An 18208-nucleotide genomic window follows, 5' to 3' on the forward strand; every position below is an offset into this window, starting at 1 on the left:
GATATTTTTTCCCGGGAATACTTGGGCGGCATCCAAACATGTTTCGCTGCTCCTCGTGTCCTCTCTTCCCTCACTCTCCTTCTACCTAAAGGAAACTACAGGGCCACGTCCCAAAACTTTGTATTTGTCCTCATTTCCTCCCTTCCCTTACTAATGTTCTTCTCCTACTTTTGTACTAAGAGGAAACTAGGGGAGCATCCCAAAACTGTTCACTTCTCCTCACTTCATCTCCTTCCTGACTGAGATTTTCCTCCTACTGAAAGGAAACTATCGGAGCATCCAAGAACTTTTCATTACTCCACACTTCCTCCCTTCCCTCACTAACAACGAAATTACCAAAAGGAAACTAGAGATTTGTCTTAAAACCTTTCAGTTCTCCTCACTTCATCTCCTCCCTGACTGAGATTCCCCTGCTACTGAAAGGAAACTAGGAGTGTGTCCCAAAACTGTTCATTACTCCTCGTTTCCTCACTACCACTTTCCCATAACAAAGATACTCTGCCTATATCACTAAGAAACTAGGGTCCATCCTATAACTTTTAATTCCTTCTCATTTAATCCTTTGCCTCACAAAAAAAGTTCCTACACCACAAGGAAGGAAAGAAGGAGGGAGGGAGGGACACATCCCGAAACTTTTCATTCCTCCTCTTTTCCTCCCTTCCCTCTCTCCCAAACACTCTCCTCCTACAAGGAAGTAACGAGGGAAGGAAGGGAGGAAAAGGAATGAGAGAAGATAATTTCTGCACTTCAGGATCACACATGAGAAGCCAATTGATTGGTGATCTCATGCTAATCAATGTCCTCAGAAATCTTGTAAAATTCTTGAAAAAATGTCTCTATGTTGACATCAAGTCAACATATTACATATGAAGAGTTAATTTGGTGTATAGCCTATTGATTTTGTAAGTTAAAAAAATCTTACTTTATGTTCATCATTCAATATATTTCTAAAGGATACAGTTGGCATAAGTGTTGTCATTTCTTTTTTTTTAACCAAGGATTTAAGCCAGCTATTATCCTTAAAGTATGTTTAAATTTTGTGTTATCCATAATTTTATAAGAGTGGGTGCCACATTTTTCAAATGGGGGAAATCTTTTTAGATTTTTTTGTCTTTACATTTTAAAAGCAGTATGGATGCTGTTGAGAAGCAGAGCGAACCCGAGCAAGACAAAAGTAGAGTGGCAAAAAAAAATGTATAATGCACTGAATGGAAAAGAAAAAGACTAAACCAACACCTGAAGTTTAATAATCATCATTTTCATTTATGACATGTTCATTCATTAAATCATTCATTCAACATAACATTGCCCCTTTCAAATATCACCCTGCATTTTAACAGCATGTAATAAAACAAACACATTAACACATATACAGTATCAAAACAACATAAGAGCTCCTCCATCTGAAAAAAAACAAACAAAAACAAAAAAAAACAAGTAAATCACAACGCAAAGTTTTCAGTGCAGCAAATAAATAAATATTTCACAAGGGAATTACTTGCTAATCCGTTCATTGGTATCAAAATTCAAAATGGCCACCATGGACATTCCCAGCCCAAAGAGATTAGGGGTTTAAAAACATAATAAAAAATAATAATAATAATAAACTATGTAAATCACATTCAGAGTACAACAAAGAAATCAAACAGACTGGAATCTTAACTGTGTTTCTCCATGTTAAATATTCAATATTCTAAGTTTTGAGACAGTGAGCTGAGGAATTTATTTACTGTAGTTTAACATTAACATGGAGATCAGTATAGACCAATAACCAGCTAAATGTATTTTCATGTTTAAGTTGAAATAGTTTCCGTAAGTGAGCAGCAGAAGTGATGTTTTTTGATAGTGCCGCTGTTTTAACATGGTTCAACAAGGTCAGTAAACGCCCCAAATCCTAAAATCAAACGTTCACATTCATGTTTTGTTATGAAATCCATATTAATTTGTGAGTTTTGGCTTGTAATGTTGATTTTAACATGGAAACCAAAGCTAAAGTATCACCAAAAGCTAACAGTCTGTTGTTTTAGCTCATATTTATCAAGATTTCTTTTCAATAGACGTACAGCAGTAACTTCTAATGAGGACAGAGAATGTTTTGTTAGCACTACAATGAAATTAAGTATTTGTCTCCCATTCACTGTCAATGGGACAACAGCTCCAGTCTGATGAACTCCTAGATTACAGTCTTGGGTCTCTGGTTTCCAGCTTCAACTGGAAACAGTAATAACATGAGGAAATTCCTAAATTTGACTGATGTTCCCTTTGCAAAATCAAGCATGTTAATTTAGTGTATGATAAGAGGTTCATGCTGCATTCATGTCACATGGGAAAGACGAACTTCCTACCTGAAAACAGTGTTCAGCTTTCAAGACGTAAATATAACTTGGGTACTTGGAATTTGAAGAAAATGCCTGAGTCAGGTTTAGGGAATGATATATTAACTTTAAATAAAACGAACAAAAAAGAGAGAAAAAAATCATTACATCAGGCAGGAGACAACTACTTGTTGACTGTGGTTGACACTAATGTTTGGTTTGCTTAAACATATATCACCCATTTTTTTGTGATGCTTGTACTATTTTACTATTTTTTTTACTTTGCCTATAGTTTTAATTCATCCGTTGTTGCCTTTGCTTCTCTTTTGATTTGTATTATTATATTGTATGTTTGTTTTGCTATTGTATTGTTTTTTTTATTCTGTTAAACACCTTGTAAACTCTGTTTAAGAGAGGTGCTATTTAAATAAAGTTTTTATCACCAAGAGCAACCAAAGTCCACAGAATAATTAAATTACGAGTTCAAACACCTGAACACTTTCCAAGTGTGACATGAATGCAGCATCAGGTTAATCTCAGGCCAAGTGTTAGTGCAGGGTTATAACTGTATAAGATACAAATGTATATTATGAAAAAATTAAGTATAAAGGTTATCTTCTTGCTGATGCCCAAAGAGCAAGCAAAGCATTCTGCTATAATTTCATTCAGGATCCAAATGGAGTCTTAATGTTAGTCTGTTAACCGTTCAGCACAGTGTTTTAATATGAACTTCACCTGGTTCTCTATAGGCAGAGGCTTGTATCTATAAAAAGGTGCAACACTGAAGAGATCTAGATTTTTTTAATTCCACCATTGACTCCCTATTTTACTCCTGGAACTAGATTGTGTTTCCAAACTCTGCTTACTCATTGGAAATGTGTTTGTCGCCTGGGAAACCCGGCTAAGTGAAAACTTCTATCTGGTATACAAACTGTTGAGTCATGATTTTCATTAGTAAAAACCTCACAGACCGGGGCGTCCTGGTGGCTCAGTGGTCTAAGGCGCGTACCGTGTAAACACAACATTCTGGGTTCGACTCCAATCTCTCACAATCTTTCCTGTCACTCTCTACTTGGAACTGTGTACAAAAGGGAAAAATGCCCCAAAAAAATCCCTTTCTTTCCTTGTCTAGAGGTGATAATCTCCAGACTTGTTTTCTATCAAGAAGCAATGGGAGCGACTGGGACCTCGGTGATTTCAGTGTCACAACCCTTTACAGACAGACGGCTCTGTCTACAGGTAGCTGAAGGCATCACAGCCCCATATGGAGTTCAGTTTTGTGTACCGTGGGTTCGGTATTGGCTCGACTCCCAACAAGAAGCAACACTGATTTCCCTTCATTTCAAAATAAAAGCGCAAACTGAGGAAAAATGTGATGGCGATGAATGGCACTCAAAAAAGGTACTTGGTAAGAAACTGGTAAGAGAGACAGATGGACATTTTAGGCTTCCAGACAAAAAAGTTTCCTATTCCTTGTCCTCACTTCTGAACAGTGTGGTTTTGAGAGAGATGTAATATAGGAAATAGGAAAACATAAAACAGGAAATAATGTGTGGGAAAGCTGGATAACAGGATTCTATCAAATTAATGTGAGTTGTACGTCCAGTAAACCTGAAATCCTGAAAAATTTTGAAAAGTTTTAAGAGGAGCAAGGCTTCAAAATAAAAGCCCTCCAGAGGGCAGATGAGGCAAAAGTGGGGTTTCCAAGTAAAATCCCTCCAGATAGACGCTGCAGGAACGATTCTGCTTCAAAATAAAAGCCCCCCAGGAGGAAGCTGCAGGGTGAACGGGGCTTCAAAATGAAAAGTCCTTCAAGGAGCGGCTGGCAGGAGGAGGAGGGCTTCAAAATAAAAGCCCTCCGGGTGTAGATTGCAGGCAGCTTCAAAATAAGAGCGCTCCAGAAAAAGAGAAAGGAGTTGTGTGATGTTCGGTAGCTCAGTAATGTTTGTCCGTCTGTGTGACAAGGCAGGAGTATGTCAAAGTCAAATTCCCACATCCCATCCTGCTCGCCTACATCTGCGTGTGTCTGTGTCGGTATGGTGTGACTTGTGGGTCTGTATACGAGGCTGTACCGGGCACACTTTCTGTGTGTGTGTGTGTGTGTGTGTGTGTGTGCAAATGTCCTGTCTGAAGACCTGTGTGGCTTCAAAGCCTTCGATCCTCTTCGGTTTGTGTTTGTTCCCTTTGAGGTACGAGCGTGACCTCGGAGCAGTTTCTCCTCTCCTGGTAGAGGCTGTGATCCAGGTGGTTTGTGTATTATGAGTGTGTGTGTGTGTAAGTGTGTTGAAGTGTGTCTGTTCTATTTAAGGACTAGCGTAGCCTCGGAGCCGTCTTTCCTCTTCAGGTACAGTCCATGGGTGAGATGGTGTTCTCTCCTCAGGTAGGCGTAGAAATAGTCCGACACCAGCAGGATCTGTGGGGGGAAATGGACAGATATTATTATACTGATGATGGCCTCTGTGTGTGTGTGTGTGTTTGTGTGAGTGTGTGTGAGTAAGGATGGGAACCAAAATTAGCTCAAACCCCCACCTGAGGACTTATGTCACAGGAAAGCTTGATAACTATGAAATATGAAAATGTTTTATTTTTAATGATGATCCACTGAAACTGAAACTCATTAGGTATGATAAATTCGTTTAACTGAATGTATGTCTATTGTAGCTGATTCTATACATTAAACATACTTGGATCCAACAGTATTTGTAATTACTTTTTCTTGTTTTGTAGCATTCGTTTTACCCTGCTTAAAGGGCAGATGGGTGGAGTTTGTCACAGAGTATTTGCCCCAGGTCTGACATGAAAAGGAGGAAAAGGAGGAAAACCCAAATTGCAATATACGATTATACATTATCAACTGTGCAGCCTTAACCAACAGCCTTCTAAGTGTTGGTACATTTTTTTGTTGGTTCTACTGAGTTTGTTTACTCTAGCAGTCACTTTGGTAGTTTGGTAATTCATCCTTTGGATGTTCTTCTCTATTCTAAAAGTAATTTTGGCTAGTGAAACAGTCAGACTGGCAGGAGAGTTTTGGAAGGCCAGGGGTAAAACAAAAAACATAGACGCTAAGGATAAAGTAGAAGTTTGACTTGACACTGCCAGTGTAGATCCAGAAGCGTCACCCAGCAACTAATACACAAGTCATGTACTTATTCCCATTCCTAGTTCCTGTCCTGTCCTACCTGGGCCACGTTGAACAGCAGTGTTATGGCGTAGTAGAAGTTGGAGTTGGCGCTGCCGGCGTAGATCCAGAGGTGCCAGAGCACCGGGAACAGAGCAGAGCAGGCCAGCAGCACGCAGGACACCAGGAAGATGTTCCTCAGGACTGGACAGGGAACAAGAAACAGATTTTATTTTTCTGGTGACTCTGCTTCACTATGGGTTCAAAGTTCAGGCTCCAATAACCAGAGCAGAGGTCTGATCATGATCCAGCACTGTGCTCTCTCTCCTTTAAATCTGACATTTATTGCATGTTGTACCAGGTTTATTATTGTATATTCTATTTTATTGAGTTAAAATACCAAAATGTAACATATTATCAATATAACTTAGGGCTGGGCAATATGGTTGAAATCAATATCATGATAATCATAAGGATTTGTCTCAATATCAATATATATCACGATATGGTTCATGTTGCAAAATCACGTTAAATAATCAAATTAATGTTCATCTCATTGAACCGAATGGTAATGTTAGGTGTGATGTCAAACAAAACAGAAATATTCAAATAATATTCCTACCATACCTCATTTTATGAGAGTTTTTAAGTAAAATTTGCTTGTCATCATCAATTTAGACAGCAGAAATGTGTGTCACAATATCAAAATATCTTCATATCATCACCATATGATTCCACTGAAAGACAATAAATGATAATATTGAATTATCACCCAGCCCTAATATAACTACAATAAAACATTTGTTTTTATACGTTATTACAGCCATATACTCACATCATTCTCTTAAATTTAGCTTTAAAGAAAAACTGTCATGACAGTATACTCTGATAGCCGATTTCTGTCCACTTGAATAAGAAATTTCTCTTCTTTTTTCTTTTAATGTTACAGTATAGTAATTCATTTTCTTTGTGGATGTTTCATTAAATCTACAAGCATGAATATTATCACTGGATATTTGATTCCAATATTAACCCAATACATGGAGGTTGGCTTCTGCTACAAAAATGACAAAGGAACACTGCAAGTCTGTGTGTTATCTTATATATATTTTATATATCTTTAGATATATGCACTTACATCTGTAGAGGTGACTCCAGGCAGGCAGGAAGGCCAGGTAGAGAGCGATGTCTCCCACTGTGGGGTACGACTTAAAGATGGAGATCACTGCTAACTGCATGAAGATCAGAAACACTGGGTGCTCCCTGCAACACACACAACACACACACACACACACACACACACAGGTCAGGGGTTAGCATGGTTGACTGCCATTTTGGACAAGAAAGAAAGCAATAAAGCAATAAAGCAATAAAGCAATAAAGCAATAAAGCAAGAATGAACTGATGGAGAGAAAGACAATGTAAGAGAGGGAGAATGAGGAGGAATGAGAGGGTGATGGGTGGAGGACTTACTTGAGTTTGATGGACAGAGGGATGGTGTAGAAGAAGACGTTGATCTGGAAGACGCAGAGGAAGAAGAGGCGGAAGTGTTCAAACATCTCAGCGAAGAAATACCAGAAGAGGCCGATGTTTGGGGTCAGGTCCGGCACAGAGAGACTGGAGGGAGACAGAAATACACAGAAAGTCAAACCTCTTTTCCTTTTTCAATATACATACAATTGAGACCAAGGCAGACAAAGGCAGTCTTCAAACCGGATGAATTTCCTGTTTGAATTCAGATGTGTCTAGACCAGTAAATGTCAGAAGAACAGAGGATTCATTCACTGTGCCAAGGCTTCCAGCAGCTCAACGGCAATGCCATTCACTGCAGGAGAAAGGCAGCCAAATAATGAACAAGGCCTCCGGCTATCAAAAGCACCATTCCCCAGATAGAAAGATGGATTTAGCCTTGTCAGCCTTGCTCCCAAAACAGCTTCATTATCTCAGCCTCTGTCAGGTCTGATTGCTCCTACATGCACATGCACACACTTTTACATTTTAGTGATATAACTGGCACTCTTAGGCTTTGTTCAGCCAATCCTGGACTGAACTGAACCCTAACCTTTTTCTGTATGTTCTGTATAGAAACTTGACACTGGACGTTACCTGGTGTTAGTTTAACCACTAACTACAGACATAGCTTATGTTAAATATTATGCCACAGCGAAGAGATTTGATATGCTGAAATCACCAGTTTTTTAACTGGATGTCAAGTTAAAAAGCCCCCCCCCCCCCCCCCCCCAACTGTTTAAACTATTGTAGAGTGCATTGTTGCATGTAGTTTTGATTGCATCTGAAATGTAACAGTAAAGTTGCATGCAACTCACCAACGCAACCAAGCTGCGTGAATAGTTTCACTGTGTAACACGGCCTTAGTGCCTTGCTCTACCTACACAGGACCGCTCTTCCTCTATCCCTCCCTCCTCTTTTCTAACCTTCCCCTCCATCCACCCCCCCCCCCCCCCCCAAGCCTCCCTCGCTCCCTCACATGAAGCCGTAGACGGAGGGCAGGAAGTCCCAGGAGCCCAGCAGGAAGAAGGAGAGGCAGACGATGACGAACAGGCTGCCCAGGTACATGAAGGCAAACTGCAGGGTGAACAGCCAGAAGCTGGGCCGCCGCAAGTTCACCGGGATGTACAGACGCTAGGGAGGGAGAGAGAGAGAGAGAGAGAGAGAGAGAGAGAGAGAGAGAGAGAGAGAGAGAGAGAGAGAGAGAGAGAGAGAGAGAGAGAGAGAGAGAGAGAGAGAGAGAGAGAGAGAGAGAGAGAGAGAGAGAGAGAGAGAGAGAGAGAATACATAAATTAAAGCTAGAAAAAATACAGCTTTATGAAACCATTCTGCACTATGCTCTTCAATGTTTTTTGTGTGTGTGTGTGTGTGTTTATACACATCATACCTGCAGCAAATACAGCAGTGCTGGAGCGAAGAGAGTCAGTGGATAGATGGACTGATATGTAGCCAAGGCCAGGAACACAGCACTCAACAAGGCACTTCCTGCAACACGATAACAAAAAACATAAAAAATTTAATCAATCAATCACTTCTCTCTTACATGATAGTTTTGTGGTTGCAGGAATATTGGCAGAGCATTATGGTTCTGTATCCAAAAAACATGTGGAATGCCTGGAAAGATCACATCTCTATCGTAGTTAAAAATCATCCTGGAGGAACTCAGACTTTACCTTTAATAGTAGAGAGGATGAAAAGGCCGATGACGGCATTGTTCAGTCCACAGGTTGACTTGGCAACGCAGGACAGGATGGTGAACGGGTTCAACAGGTAACTGTGAGAGAGGGAAGGGAGGGTGAGAGAGAGAGAGAGAGAGATAGTGAAAGAGTGGATGGGGGAGGGAGAGAGAAAAAGAGAAAGCAGGTGAGTAAGCAATGATAAAGACGCATAAAAAAATTATTTCAATTCTTTAAACAGGAATGATTTTGTTACCTCAGTTGCGCCAATGTAACCACTAGAAATAATGTAGTGCATATCTTGTCTACTTTTAGAGGTGTAAGATTTTACAAAGCAGATTTTTGTATAAGGTTGTCATACTTCCATCATGGCTACTTTTACAAGGATATGGCACTTACAACATGGTTGCATTTAGGGTGCAATCACACCTACAGTTTGTTTTCTTTGGTTCAAACCAGAGTGGAAAAGTTTACTTTGTTGCTTTTTTTGGTTGGTGCGTTTAGTTTCACTCTGCCCAATTACAAGTGAACCAGGGCTTGTAAACAGAAATCACATGACTCATAAGTAGCTTGTTTATTGGACAGAGTTTTGGTGTCCTGACATCCCAACAAATCTGATTCCAGTCCCTTAACTTTAGCTACGCATGATGGACTTTTCTGCACTGTTGTAATTTACCCTCTGTGGTGTTCATACCAGGTAAAAACACATGAAGAAAACGCTGAATATGAGCATCAGTCCAGACTTAATTTTGTTCTGCTAGGCTTTCCAAGCAGGAGGAACTGCTGGCTGTGAGATGTCAACATCTGTCTCCTTATACCCATAATCCCTTGTGTTTTGGGTTCATTTCCTGTAGCTGGTTCAGATTACGTTCGCACTACTAACAAACTGCTCCACAGTTCTTTTGTTAGAGGACTGAGACTCACCGTTTTTTCAGGCGTCTCAGTGGCGTTATGGTATTGTTCTCCAGACATGCTTGGCAGAGGGACGTGGTACTTACAACATGGCTACTTTTAGAGGGATGTAGTACATTTCTTTGGGGCTTCTGATGAGCTCCAGACAGTCCAGGGGGTAGCGGTCTGCCTCCAAGGCATATTTCTGCTTTCTGAACTGGAACAACAGAACACAGCACACCAAATCTGTCACAACACTGTTACTGCAACAAAAGCTTCACCACACCGCTGTGGCAACAACAGATCACACCTTGTTGAACATGAATTGTTTGGAGCTCCCTGATGAAGGCCAGTGCCGAAACGCATTGGAGTTTTGTAAGTGTTTTTAATGTCCCTAGATGAGCCCATGAAATAAAGGCTTTTTAAAGTGCCTTGGACTTTTGTTTCATTCAGATCACACCTGAGTTTTAATGACTAATAATGAATCAATGTCTTATCTGCATGAACTATCAAATTAATTCATCAAACCTTGGTCAGGTATCGGTTAAATATACATTCTCTAGCCATAACCTATATTTCTTATTAAATAGCCTAGATAGATAGACAGACGATTTATTATTATTTTCATATATTTTGAATGCACTGCAGTGGTTTCTTACCACTTGTTTGTTGTAGTCCTTCACTGCCATGTAGAGAGCCACAGCAGTGATCATATCTGCTATCTGGAGAGAGAAAGAAAGAAAGAAGGAAAGAAAGAAAGAGAGAGAGAAGGATAAAGAGAAAAAAGAAAAAAAGCAAAGCAGTAATTACACCTAAATTCAATACCTCAATAGTCCCAGTTCATGAACAAAAACGACAACAAAAATCACAATAGTCTCTTTTCAAATGACTGTAAGCAGCACTTTCTTATCAGAGGGAAAGCAGTTTGACAAGGTATCCTGTTGTTGCGGAGAATCCCTAGCTTTCAAAATCAAGGTTCACTTTGAAGAAAATCTTCTGTTATATTCAGTGGTGCAAATCCTAAGCATTAGCATCTCTTTTTTTCTTTTGCCCTAAATTCTTCAGCCATTTTATTCCAGCGCAGGAAGAGACATGAGTATTGCAATCATGCTGCACTTGTAATATTCAGATCATTAAAAAAACATGCAACGTGTCATTCTGTCATTGTCACATGAATACATAAAGCTGCACTCCGCTTACTCACCATGAAGGTTATCTCTGCATAGTCCACCACAAAGTGAAAGAGGTAGATGATGAGGGGGGTCTGACAGAGAGAAGAAGACGACATTTGGAATTAGAGCACAGACAAACACACAGCTGATGTAGACCAAAGCAGTCTGACATGTTTATCCAGAGACCAGTATGTACGCTGATGTGTGTGTGTTTGGGTACCTGGGTGATGTATGTGTGCGCCCCCTGTGTATGTGATTAAAGGAAAAATCCACCTTCAGATACTCTTACACTGTTATATCATCGATCTGTCATGTTCAGTACATTCCAGGAGTTATTTTGTGATGAAGTGTTGCAATTTACTTTTTTGGTGAATCCACTTTAAGATAAGATAAAATAGCACTTTATTAATCCCCTTGGGGAAATTCAGGACTTTGCCTCAACCTGCCTCGCCTACTTCTACTGCAGTTAGTGATTTCCTACGTTTCCCAGAATGCCTTTCGACAACCCGCAGAGAATGAGCCTGAACTTGCTGCATTCAGTCAAAGGTGGAGGTATGAGCATATAAATATAACTAGCAAGCCGACTAGTTAAACATTAGGGCTTGTCTATGATCGCAGCCGTGCCCGTTCCTAAAAGTGCGACATGTCTTGTGGCTGCATTGCATTCTGGTCTATTGAGGATATTGTCAGTGTAGAAATTGGTCTCTCTCCTCTATGATGGATTTCTCCCTGTATGATTGTTGAACGTCTCTTGGTGCAAAATGGCGGCTCTAGAAAGAAGCCCTCGCTCTTTGATTATGAGGGACTGACACCAAAACCTGACATTTACCGCTGATGTTTTACATCCTGAAACATTTTCTGATATCAAACTCCATTGTTGCTTCTGGAAATATCTGGAGGTGACGTCACCTCGTCTACGATTGGCCAGTTATCCACAGGAATAAGAAAAATATAAAATGACAACAGCTGTTTTTCTTTATCATTGCTTAAGGGTTTTAGAGTGGATTTTTCCGTCAAGCACCTGTGTGTTTGCATACCATGCATGCGCCCGTTTGTGTTCAATATGAAATATTGGGATAAGTGCAGGTCTGTGTGTACTGCAGGCATGTGTGTTAGAGGGCAAGAAGATGTGAGCTTGTAAACACATGTGTGTGCAGTCGTTTGTCACATCAGTGTACGTTTGTGCGTGTTGCTTGCTTGTGTGTGTGTGTGTGTGTGTTCTCACCTCATGGAACACATCTCCAGAGTAGGGTGAGATTCCCAGGTCCAGCAGAGCCAGACCTTCCACCACTGAAAACAAAACCAAACAATACGGCTGAAAGATGATGTGATGGCCCCTGTGGTGTTATCTGGGAGTTGGTATCTGTGTCTAATCTGTGTACCTCCCCTGCAGGTGACTAATTGCAGTAACTCAGTGCACTTGGGCCCGGTGTCCTGAAGTTACTTAAGCCATGGCTGTAATTCACTCTCTCTCTGCTTCTCCCTACAGGCACCCGTTCCGGCTTGGTTTGCTATGCTGCCTTAGTTAGTTCCTTGCTTTTATGCACCTTCCAACACCCATACACATACACACACACACACACACACACCCACCATTTAGTACTTACACATCCTACTGATACCACTGATGTTCACACTTCATACTTTAATGACTTAACCCATTCTGTAATTTGGTTCATTTGGCACCCTATCCTGGTTTAATTGATGACATTCGGTTTAATTAGTGTAATAAAGATTTATTTTGGTAAACATTTATCATGGTGTGTCTCCCTTTTGTTATGGCCACCTGAGCCAGGTCGTAACAATGGTTACGCTTCAACATGCCACATGGTACACCTTAACAAGAAACACACTACTGAAACATCTGAGGTGGCTTTATATGAAGGGAAAGATACTATACATTTTGCATTTTGGAGGATTGGGGATATTTCATTATCCAACCTCAGGTTTTCAATTTCATCAATGAGGTGCCCTTGAGCAAGGCCCTTAACCCCAACCGCTCCAGTGGAGCTGCTCAGTGGCCAGCAGATCAGACTGTGGTTGTACTGGTCAGCTTCCAGATGTAAATGTGTGTCAATGTGATCAGGGTGTTCCTGAAAAAGAGAGCATTGCTCTCAGTGAAACATGCATCCCTAGTCTTAGTACTAGCAGCTATACAGCTTCTACTACAATAATGGTATTTCCTGTTACAGCTATAGCTAATAAACTATTCATGAAGGGAAGGGTTGTGGTGTTTCCATGTAATCTGGACTATGAAAGCTCATGCATTAGTGTGTGAGTAATTTTGCATGAGAGAGAGAGTGAGAGAGACGCTCCCTTTGCATAGTGAATGGCAAAACAAACTCCAAAGACTAAACCTCACTGTAGCTCAGCAAACAGCCTCTCCTTCAAACCAGCATTCACAAGCTAGCAGCTCTGCCTCCTCATGTTTATAAAGCTTGCCTGGCTATCTAACTTCATTCAAAGCCAATTAATTCGTTGGTTATCGTAAAAAAAAAAGCAGATCAGCACCGACCAGTACCGCTCTGTTGAGCCTGACGGAGAACATTCATTTGGTGAAACTGTTTTTAGACTGTCTTGCTTCTAGTGTTTGCTAAGACAAGAACAGCTTAATCAGAGATGCTATCCACACTAAATCAATGAGAGTTATGGGTTAAACCAATCAAATATTCATTGAAAGAAATCATATCACAACAGGTGTATTCGGGTAACGTGCTAGCGTTAGCAGGTTGTCTTAAATGTGGATTACAAAGCCACATTCTTGTAGCTAAACCGGCTTGGCGAGTCTGGGAAATCAACCTAAAGCTAGCTAGTAACAGTTCACTCAATTATACCGGCGAGCTGCACAGCGCCGCGGAGGCAAACAGAGCAGTGTCTGACCGAGAAAACCGACAACAACACGGTTTAAAACCCACTCACCTCTCTTCCAGGCGTTTAACGGAGACACCACCTCGACTCTCTCCGCAATTAAGTCCGCTAAACTGGATCTAAAAAGCGCTGCGCGGATCGTAACGGCTACAATTAAAAGTAGAGTCAAGGGAGCCGCCATCTTGACAAGGAAGCTCTCTCCGCCCTGCGAGAGGCACGACGGGAAATGAAGGCTTTTGTCGTAATAGAAAACCACAGAAAACCAGAGCACCCTAGTGTGTACTGAAATGTTTTTTGCTATTCTGCCTTCGATTGTTTAAATAAAAATTAAAAAATACTGCTAGTGTTAACTGCTGATAAAATTATCGCCTCAAATTATTGCCCATGTATCATGGCCTTAATAACATCATATCAAAAACTGTATATGTCCAGAATTTGCACTACTATGTGAATGATGGGAACTTCAAAATAACTATTGCACACTGAGTACAGAGGCACTTTTCTAGTTTACTATGATTGCGTTTTACAAAGCGGAACTGAAATACCTGATCGTGTTTTCACTCCGGGACGCTTAATGTGTTGGATCAAAACACAATGACAAGGCAACGTGAAGCTAGACACTGTAGACCATTGTGTATCCGCTAGGGACAGTTACCTTCTAAAATAAAGTTACCTAATTGCTCAGTGCATAATTTAATTTTCTGTAATTGCCACATACGAGTCAATGAATAATTCATAACACCCTCCAAGCTTGTTAAAAATACTAAACCAACCACTTCAATTTTAAAATTCAGAAGCTAGAGGTCTTGGACCTTCAAGTTATTGTCATCAGCTTCAGGGTACTCTGCTGTCATATATGATACTTAGTACTAGGGCTGGGCGATAATTCAATATTATCGTTCATCGTCTTTCAGTGGAATCATATCGTGATGATATGAAGATATTTTTATATCATGACACACATTTCTGCTGTCTAAATTGATGATAACAAGCAAATTTTACTTAAAAACTCATAAAATAGGTATAGTAGGAATATTATTTGAAAATTTCAGTTTTGTTTGACACCACACCTAACATCACCATTCGGTTCAATGAGATGAACATTAATTTGAATATTTAACGTGATTTTGCATACATGAACCATATCGTGATATATACTGATATCGAGAAAAATCCTTATGATTATCATGATATTGATTTCAACCATATCGTCCAGCGCTACTTTGTACAATCATATTCCTATTCCATAATGCTGTCCATCTCATATTTTTGGTACTTTTTTTGTTTTGGTACTTAGTGTAAAAATCTTTGACTGGTGTCCAGCCATGCAAATTCAAAAAGTGCTAATGACTGCGATTCATGGGGCTGGCACCAGGCAAGAGTACCTTTACTTTAAAAGCCTCAAACCGGAAGTGTCTGTTGCTATTGGCAACTTGACACCGCTACGCCGCTGTCAAGTCTTTCGTTTTCGTTTCTGCTCTTGAAACTTAGGTTATGTTAACGTTGTAGTTATTTGGAAAGAAACATGGCAGGATTAGAGGTGTTGTACACTTGTGTCGGAGGCAGCATCAGCTGTCCGCAGGACGCCGCTGTGTGTTTCGTTCACTGGGAAATGATAAAGAGCGGATACAGGTGCATCGGCTCCGGAGACGAAGTGAGTTAACGATAACGCTAACCTGCAGCCCGATTCCTGCCGTTCACCTTTATAGAGTGAATATCACGCCAAAGTCCGTTAAAAAATTCGGCAGTTTAATGTTGCCTTGCTTATTAGCCAACGTGCATACACTTAAGTCTTAATTGTCAGGGTATTCTGGTAAATCCCGTAAAAAGCACTTTCAACAAGATCTCAACTTTTAGACCTCATTTATCTCACTCCATGTTGTATTTTGATGGAGGAAAGTCGCAGGAACAACAAGCGAATATATTCTAAAAGTTGATATTTTATCAAAAAATACATGTCGCCTGGTGGATCAGTTGTATGCCGAATTGAAGAATGGCTCCTAACGATTCAGAAAAGACCTTAAGTAATTGTCTACGAGGTGTGTATCTTTCCCTACTAGGAAGGCAATATTATTTTTTTTAAGATTTTCAGTGGACTTCAGTGTGACGTTCTCCATTCAAGAGAGAACGACGCGTTGGTGCTAGCCAACTTGCCGTTTGCTAAGTGTTAGCAAACTTAACGGACGTTTGCTAACGAACTGCAAGGGCGACAAACCAGTTTTATCTTTGTTTTAGCGAGCTGTCATAAATTAAATGCCGACGTAATGACTCTGAAAGCAGAATAACGTTAGTGATATCACGACGCGCTCTGAAAACTGCCATTTCACTCTAGCTTAGCTAACGGGCTGTGGCTCATGCTGCTGCTCCCTGTCACTGTAAATAGTCAGCCAGTACAAGTTAGCGTTAAACCACCACGTTTTATTGACACTGAGGTGCTGATCTAACCAGACGTATTCGTCATTACATTATAATTGATCTATCTCCTTTGTCTCTCTCCTCCCTCTCTGTTTGCCTCTTTCTACCCCATTTTGCTTTCCTCTCCCTCTTTGTCTGTCTGGCTCTCTTGCTCTTTCTCTCTGTATCTCCTCTGCCACCTTCTCCCCTCCCCTCCCCTCCTCTCCTCTCTCTCTCTCTCTCTCTCTCTCTCTCTCTCTCTCTCTCTCTCTCTCTCTCTCTCTCTCTCTCTCTCTCTCTCCCTCTGTCTCTCTCTCTCTCCCCCCCTCCAGCCTCGTAGCAGTGATAAGAAGTCAGAATTGCTGCCTGCTGACTGGAACAGCAACAAGGAGCTGTACACTCTGCGTTACCAAGGCAACGACGGCAGCGCCCAGCTCATACTGAAAGCCATCACTGCAGACTCCACCTTGATCTTCAACCTAATGGTAAACACAACTGCAGGGTCTCTGGAAAGTCCTGAAGCCTATAGGGAAATCACTCACTCAACATGGACCACCGCCAATTCCCAGACACATTTTCAACATGTTTCTTTGTGCCTGACTCAGCATATCCAATCTTGGAGCGTTAAGTTTTATCGGTTGCCAGATATGTCAGTCAAATCAGGGGTAGCGGCATTAAGTTGCTTAGCACCTGGAATTTATTTGGTGTACAATATCATGATGAATGTAAATATTGATGCCTGTGGTTGGGACCAAACAGAGGACACAGCTAAGCCAGCTTGGCCTTGTTTTAAAGCGGAGTAGGTCAGGTTTACCACCGGAGAGGATGTGTTGGTTTGCTTTCCATTTGGGTAACCAATGTACACGTTTCAGACACTGGGGGGTCCAACCACTGAATGACAAGACCAATCAGAGAGAAAATTCTTCAATCAGAATAACACCCGCCTCCTCAAAAGTGACACTATTGCTGTAGGCAACATCAAAGAAAGTCCCCAGACTCTTAAGGCCGATTTATAGTTCTGCGCAATTGGCCCGCTTTGTATTTCCTCCTACCTGTATCCGGTTGATGTCCGCCGATAGTGAAGAGAGAGACTAGAATGAGGAGGTCTGCAAATATGTTCATTTGTACGACATCTCATATCCGAATTATAAAGAGTATCAGATGTCATTGAATTTGTGGTGAGCAATATTCTACTCTATTCACTACTACTTCTGTTGTTATTACTTCTGTGTCAACAAAGCAGAAACACTGCCATCTTGTGTTTCGGTGGTCTACGCGCAGAATCACCAACACAGAACTTATGCTAAATGCTCACACTGCCACAGACACCAATGGTGGCACTTTGAGGCAGAACCATAAATCAGTCTTTTGGGTCATAGAGTCTGATTAGGACCTGGCAAAACAGGTGACACTAATTTGCTGCTGCTTTTGGATATTTACAGAAAAAAACATTTTCCTTCAGGCTGTCCCAGAAAGTGAAATCAAGAGGGTTCAAGTCAGGGGGATTTTGGAGCTCACTCCCCCGGCTCCCTCCTCCCTATCCAACAGTTAGGACATGTGTCACCCAGCCAGCCACACTCTGGCTTACCCTGTGATTCCAGACTGTCCAGACCTGTATCTGTGGAAGTCCTTGTAGTCAAGTATATGAGCAGGTATTCATGTCATACAGACTTAGAGGGCTGTAGTACTGGAGTCTTCAGACCAAATTTCTGTGACATCCAGGTACTATGTTTATCTTGACGTGGACTTGTCTTGGTCACAACCACTTAGGATGTTGACTTGACTTTTTCCCTAAAATCTAAATCTAATCTAAACATTTTCAAAGATAAATCTTTCTCTGCCTGGTCCACCTTTTAGTTTCACCCCAGCACTACAAACAGTTTAAGAGATTACGCCTGTGTGTACAGGATGAAACGGTCCCCAAACCTTTATGTAGTGATTTGTCAAAATCTTTTGCAGTGATTAGCTGAATGTTGAAGGGTTTCGTACAGAGCTCCTGCAGATAGATCTACATCTCTGTTGATTCATAAGAAACTCCTTAAGCATTATTTGTGAATTTGGAAAGACATAACACTGTTTTTTGGCTATTTTAGACCTGCTATTGGAATTGAGTTGGACATAACTAAAAAACAAAACAAAAAACTCAAAATGAATCTCCTTTGTATTTCTTGCTATTTAAATGTCGTTTTAAGAAATAAATATATATCAGGTAATGATACTTTGCTTGTGTGTCTGTCTGTGTGTATGTTTGTTTCTGTATCTTTG

General features: G+C 40.8%; 2 protein-coding genes across 3 annotated transcripts in view; one reads left to right on the forward strand and one right to left on the reverse strand.

Moving 5' to 3' along the window:
* Nucleotides 1-1783: 1783 nt before the first annotated feature.
* pigu (phosphatidylinositol glycan anchor biosynthesis, class U) lies at nucleotides 1784-13730 on the reverse strand. 2 transcript variants are annotated; one of them, XM_071512808.1, is made up of 12 exons: nucleotides 13601-13730; nucleotides 11907-11971; nucleotides 10714-10773; nucleotides 10169-10231; nucleotides 9617-9726; nucleotides 8616-8716; nucleotides 8330-8427; nucleotides 7922-8076; nucleotides 6907-7050; nucleotides 6572-6696; nucleotides 5495-5637; nucleotides 1784-4728 (listed from the first exon to the last, which is right to left on the reverse strand). In XM_071512808.1, exons 1-12 carry the CDS (start codon nucleotides 13728-13730, stop codon nucleotides 4615-4617), a joined length of 1308 nt encoding a protein of 435 aa, XP_071368909.1. In that variant the 3' UTR covers nucleotides 1784-4614. The 2 variants fall into 2 exon arrangements, with proteins under 2 accessions (XP_071368909.1, XP_071368910.1); XM_071512809.1 differs by having other exon boundaries at nucleotides 10169-10227; nucleotides 10710-10773.
* Nucleotides 13731-15009: 1279 nt separating this feature from the next.
* Nucleotides 15010-18208, forward strand: part of psmf1 (proteasome inhibitor subunit 1) — an 11616-nt gene continuing 8417 nt past the window's right edge. Inside the window, exons 1-2 of the mRNA XM_071512810.1 lie at nucleotides 15010-15203; nucleotides 16276-16428. Coding sequence (XP_071368911.1) covers nucleotides 15075-15203; nucleotides 16276-16428 — 282 coding nt within the window. The 5' untranslated portion in view covers nucleotides 15010-15074. The remainder of the gene's footprint in view (nucleotides 15204-16275; nucleotides 16429-18208) is intronic.

This window comes from Centroberyx affinis, unplaced genomic scaffold (genome assembly GCF_046629955.1).
Source record: "Centroberyx affinis isolate AG114_WGS23_722 - 3 ecotype Tasmania unplaced genomic scaffold, CSIRO-AGI_Caff_v1 ptg006545l_1, whole genome shotgun sequence".
Taxonomy (NCBI): Eukaryota; Metazoa; Chordata; class Actinopteri; order Beryciformes; family Berycidae; genus Centroberyx; species Centroberyx affinis.